The 6,120-nt window shown below is 43.2% G+C and overlaps 1 protein-coding gene across 1 annotated transcript in view; it reads right to left on the minus strand.

The window, feature by feature from the left end:
* LOC109925628 (keratin, type I cytoskeletal 19-like) overlaps positions 1 to 6,120 on the minus strand; it is an 11,067-nt gene continuing 4,947 nt past the window's right edge. The window contains exons 5-10 of the mRNA XM_020525552.2: positions 4,728 to 4,853; positions 3,755 to 3,975; positions 2,974 to 3,011; positions 1,981 to 2,014; positions 1,313 to 1,332; positions 1 to 511 (exon numbers count right to left, since the gene is read on the minus strand). Of these exons, the coding sequence (XP_020381141.2) occupies positions 501 to 511; positions 1,313 to 1,332; positions 1,981 to 2,014; positions 2,974 to 3,011; positions 3,755 to 3,975; positions 4,728 to 4,853 (450 nt within the window). The 3' untranslated portion in view covers positions 1 to 500. The remainder of the gene's footprint in view (positions 512 to 1,312; positions 1,333 to 1,980; positions 2,015 to 2,973; positions 3,012 to 3,754; positions 3,976 to 4,727; positions 4,854 to 6,120) is intronic.

A 6,120-nucleotide genomic window follows, 5' to 3' on the forward strand; every position in this document is an offset into this window, starting at 1 on the left:
TTTGTGGTGAGATCAGAAAGACATTTATTTCTCAGCTTTAAACAGAAAGTAAACATGTGAATACAGACACGGAACTTCAGAGCAGGAGCTGACACAAAGCTGGAGCCATTCCCAAGGATGTGAAGCTGCTCACCAGGACAGGTGGGACCCAGAGAGGGGACAGCAGCTCATCTGCTGGTGTTGAATGGTCGCACCTTAAACATGGAAGGTGTGGGCCCATCTCAAAATGTTAAAGGAAATGACAGAGGCTGATGGATATTGGCTCCAAGCTCCATGGGACGTCCCAGTGTTTGGTTAGAAAGTGGGGCAATTCTGCAAAGGGGCATGGGCATTGCTGCAAATTCCGTTAATAATGAGAGCATCAGGAGGATAAATGTGAAGGCAGGAATCCATGAGGGAGGAACGTCGCAATCAAATAGCCCACATCCCCAAGACTCCAGCAGAAACCATGCGAGCTGATAAGAGTTGTGTTGGGCTTTCAGGGAGATGCCACACAGAGTTCAATACTTTTCTGCAAATGCCAAATAAAAATCCAGATTAACTTCATCAATAAGAGATTTACAGCACAGGCTAAGATAACTTGACACTGAATGTAGGCCCCACCTTGGTTTTACAATCTCATTTCCCATCAACTCCCCCTCCCCATTCTCACTACCTCCTCCTTTCACTTTGAAGCAAGGACTGACATCAACTCAAATACTTTCAACTTGTTGTTTTGGTTTTGGCCACAGACTGATCTGTCCAAAGAGTTCCAAGTAATTTCCGCTCACCCTGGTGAATAAATGATTTCACCTGTTAAAAACCACAACCAATTGTTGGCGCATTTCTGAAGAGTAGAGAGAAAGAGAGGGAGAGCAGAGATAAAATGAGGAAACGAAGACAGCAAGAAAGAGAGAAAGAGAGAAAGAAAGCAAAACAGAGTAAGTGAAAGACAGAAAGAAATGTACTGTCCAAGCTTTCCATCTTGAGCTTATCAGGACACACACATGAATACCAAATTTCAAGCAAACCATCACAATAAGTTAAAACACAGGAGAAAGAAAAGCATATTGATTGGCTGGTGAGTCAATTCTGATTGGCCATGAAGTAAACAATGGGAGCTGCAGGCTCCTCAAGTTCAGGGTCATTTAGAAAGGAATGTATTCTTTCAGACATCTTGCATTTATTTGGCATATTTGAAGATGGATGAAGCTTTTGCTCGTGCAGCACAGACCGAGCAGGTCAAGTCTGGGCCTTGTGTGCCTGTGACACACAGCTCAGTGTCATCAAATGGGGCAGGGTGGTGAAGAAGACTAAAATGATCTTTTATTACCTCTTTCCGTCTTGGTGGTGCTAAAATTTGACAAAGAAAAACAGAATCAGTTAGCAACTGCTATGTACACAGCAAACATATTACAAAACTAAAACCTTTCACCTCAAGCCCTGGAACTTAGGCCTGAGCCAAATCATCCCGATGTCAGATTTTGTGCTATTGAGTTTAAAGGCCATGTATTATGATTTTTTTAATATAACCAAGAGCTTGGGCATTTTAAAAATTCTGAGGGGATGTGGCCAACACTGGCAGGGCCACCAGTTGTTGATTGCCCCTAATCTTATTGCCCTCGAGAAGGGAGGTATTTGGCAGGGCAAATAGTTCAGATCATTCTTTCTGGAAGTTTTTCCCCTTTGGGTCACAACAATATTTTTACAGAAATTAAAAGATGAGTTAGGGACTTCTCCTGATCTGTGCTTAGGGGCTTGAGAGTGACTTAGGTCCTCCAACTGAGGCTACCCATCATGTTTTCCCTCTCTTGATCAACATAAAGAAGCCTCTGTAAATTTACTGGCATCATTCAGACGGGTCAGGAATGCCAGATGTCGGAGAAGGATGGCCCTTATTATTCAGCATTTGTTACAACATTTCGGCTTTGCAGTGATAAACCTGTCGTCGGCCCCTGATCTCCTTGATCCTTACAACGGAGGTAACAAAAAGGGACTTACGTGATAATCGTAGTGGTACCTCCGGTGCTCTTCCCTGCAACACAGAAAAGAAAGCTGTTCAATATTAGCAAGGAGAATTTCAGTTCAAAAGGCCTGACACCTCTACGACCATAATCCACAGCCTCATTCCGGGGCAGACACCCTCCAGAAGAAATTGTGTGGTCATCAGTTTGCTGTCATGGTAGAACACCAGTTAAAACCAAGGCCTAAGGCCTACAGCAGCTCACCACCGAGTTCAAAGAGACTCAATGAGATGGTGAAGTAAATCCAAAGAAGGATAAGTGACTTAAAGAACAAAGAGATAATATAATGGATTGCGGTCATCATGTCGCAGGGAGGAGGAATAAAGTCTCATCATAGGATTGATTAAATAAGGAGAGAGAAAGTGGGGAATCAAGAGAGCGAAAAAGCACAAAGCAAGAGAGAAGAAAGGAAGAAGAAAGACAGAAATATATGTATAGAGAGAGACAGATGTTTAAGCATTTTGCGAGTTGCAGATTAAAAGAGCTAAGGCAGCTTTATTCTGTATCTAACCCCATTCTGTACTTGTTGGGGCATTGTTTGATAGGGACAATGTCGAGGGAGATTTACTCTGAACTTAAAACCCATTGTGTAACTGTTTGGGGAATATTTGATGGGGAGTGTGTCGTGGGAGCTTTGATTTCGGTTTAAAGGAGTAGAGGGGTACCGGGGTTGCTGGGGGCACACAGAGGAATTATGAGACACAGACAGAGAGAGAGGCAGGAGGAAAAAGGCAATGGAGAGAGAGAGAGAGAGAGAGAATGAGTCAGAAAGAAAGAAAAAGAAAGAGAGACAAACAACGAGTTGGGAGTGCCTGAACAAAGAGACAGAGAAAGACAGATGCAGACAGAAGGACAGCCTTTTCCCCTTAAGGCACCTGCAGTATGCTGCCCAAATGACTGTGTCAATGGTCATAGATTAGAGAATAATAAAGACTCACAGATGCACACTTCGCCATGTCAAACTACTCACCGCCTGATGATGAGAAAGACATTCCAGCGTCCCCCAGGCTGCAGAGAGAAAGAAAAAGAACAATGTTTCTGAACATGGGGTACCATGGTCCAACCTGCAAACAGCTAGGATGGCAGGGAGAAAGGGCACTGCCCAGCAGCCTGGTCAAGTCAGTCACCATCTCTCATCTGGTTCGTGCCTGTGACCAATAGACATCGCCAAGAGAAATCCTGGTGGAGTCTTCATGCCTCACGATGCACATGCTCCTCCCTCAGGGAGGATCAATGGGAACTGAGGAGATCTCGTGGGGCATTGTCCAGGGGCAGCCCATGAACAGTTGGCGTTCTAACACTCCATGTGTCACTGGTCATCAACAAGGACCACCCATCCATTGGAAAGCCGACTCAGTTCTTTCTGTCCCACCCTCTAATGACACTTCCCACAGGGCCATCCCCGGACTATTCCAGTGCTAATTCAAGGTGTCAGGGTTCGCATTGCCTTGCAAGTGGCCCCTAGAACGTGGGTCGATCACCAACTTGTGGGTCATTCTTGCTTTCTGGTGATCCGCAGCAGAGATGGTGACTGAGTGACCCTTCCTTAATCTCAGTCCACTGTAAACATCACGACTCTCTCGTGCCACCCTGTCTATGTGGACACCTTCCTGAACTAACTCAACGCTCACAGAATCCCCAGCCTGTCAGCTCGCAGTTTTGACCTGAAAAACGCGCAGCTAAAACAGGCACCATCAACAATGTTTTGCAGGAGCAGGATGCATCTGCACTGTGGGATCTCTGTGCTGTACCTTTCATTGCCTCCGTTCAGCAGAATCCTGTACTGCCCAATCTCCTTCTCTAGATTCATCTTGATGTTAAGCAGCTTCTCGTATTCCTGTGTCTGCTGAAGGATGTTGTTTCTGATTAGTCCCAGCTCTCCCTCTAGTTGTGCGATTTTAGACTGTAGTCCCTGAAGCTCCATGTCGTATCTGGCCTCAGTATTCATTAGGTTGTTCTCCAGGCCCTTCAGCTGCATATGACAAGGCAAGTTTCACTCAGGTACTTTTTTTTAATAAGCCATTTATTAGCTATGCAGCTAGTGAATGGTTAGTTTTATGTCAGTCTTCACACAGCTAGTGAAGACTGATGACCTGAAAACTAACCACAGAACTAAGAAAACTATTTTTATTGACAAAGAACTGAAACATAGTCAATCATGAGTATGGGTACCACAGGTTGAGCATGAAAACATGTCAAACTTCATACAATTCACAGAATTATATTGAAGACTAATTAATATTTAGTAGCAGTCAGAATATAAAGTTCAAGTCGAGAAGAGTGTTTTGCAAAAAATACATCAACTCAAAGACAAACAAATTGAGTCAGAGGACTCAGGACATCAGGTTATAGTCCAACAGGTTTATTTGATATCACAAGCTTTCGGGCGCTGCTCCTTTGTCAGGATCACCTGACAAAGGAGCAGTGCTCTGAAAGCTTCTGATTTAAAATAGACCTGTTGGACTATAACCTGGTGTCATGTGACTTGTGACCTTGCCTACCCCACTCCAACACTGGCACCTCTGAAAGAAATTGACAGCAGTGGTCCATTAACTACAATCCCAGTTCTCTCAAGAAATAGAGCAAATAATTAAATACATAAATACAAGTCAATTTTAAACTAACAGAATACACAATAAATTAAGCCCAGCCGAAATGGAAGCTGCGAACTGGTTTCAATTTTGACTGAAATGACACTGGAATAAATGGTGAGGAGTTACTTACAGAGCCGAGCAAGGAGCTATGCTCAGTTTCCAGGATCTGTAACTGATTACGGTGTTCAGCAAGCTCTGCCTTCACTCCACGACAAGCCTGGTTAGCCTCTGTGGTCTGTGTAACTTGAATCTGTACCTGAGAAATCAGAGAAAGAGAGAGAGAGAGACAGACAGAGGGTTACTCCATATGTTTTGAGTGAGGAGGAACACATCGATTGACAATGGCCTTTGACCTACTGTCCACATGGAGGGCAGGGAAGGGTTGGCAGAAGCAATTCTTATGAAGCGGAGCTCGATACCCCTCTGATAATTTAAAACCAAAACACCCAGAGAGGCTTGCCTTGCCTCATAATCTGTTAAAGGAAGTGTGAAAAGTAGTGTAATCTGCCCCTCACCTTCCAATCTGTTATAAAGGGGAGGTTAAATGAAATGAACTCCTGACAGTCAGTCATTCTTTAATCAACAAATAACAATTTATTTATTTAACTCTAACAAACCGAAAAATTCACCCCTTAACTACTAATTATTCCTAAATATAAAACAAAATTCTAATGGTATGCTGTTCCAATAAATAGAAGTCCCACTTATGTAAACCAAATTAATTCAAAACTTAAGTCTCTCAAAATTATAGCTGGCATATGTCTTCCTGAATGTTCGGTGCCTTCTCCGCTGTTCTTCAGTCAGGAACGCCTTTCTATATCAAATTCTCGTGTCAGGAATATTTGCTAAGATTGCTGCTGTGCCTTTAGTCAGATGATGGTTTTCTGAGAGCTTAGAGAATTCTGTGAGAGCCAGTGATTTTCTCTTTAGGGCTAATGGGTTGTTAACGCTATTAGATGGCAGTTGCTCTCACACCAATTTTCAAATACCTGCTTCTTTTATACCCCTGATGACCTATTAATTTCTTACAATACAATTGATCCTAGGGTTGTCAAAACCATCAGATTAAATTTAATTAGATTTCAGTTTCTAAGTGCCTGGTTTAATTAATTGGGTGATATTCAAACTGGCTGCCTTAATAACAAAATAAACTATTGCCAAGGTTGCAAACCACACAGCCTTTGATACAATGTTTTAATTTCAGCAGCTCTCTGCGCACTGCACTTTTTAAAATCTCCAAGCTAGAAAAACACATCTTTTAAAGGCATCACGCACTCTTCTCCCCCCACCCCACCCATCATTTCACAAACATCAAATTATAACATCCTGCCTTCCAATCCACAAATACTTCATCAAATTTCGCAATATAATCGATTGCTTCAAATGGGATAGGCACATGGGGGAAAGTAACATTTGGTGGACATTGAGGATTGAGGTTCAGGAGGCAAACAGGCTGGCTGGATAGCTCGGAGAACCGCCAACATGGAACCCATGGACAGAGTGGCCTCCTTTGGGTGCCCCTG

Source organism: Rhincodon typus, chromosome 38 (assembly GCF_021869965.1).
Source record: "Rhincodon typus isolate 14 chromosome 38, sRhiTyp1.1, whole genome shotgun sequence".
NCBI lineage: Eukaryota > Metazoa > Chordata > Chondrichthyes > Orectolobiformes > Rhincodontidae > Rhincodon > Rhincodon typus.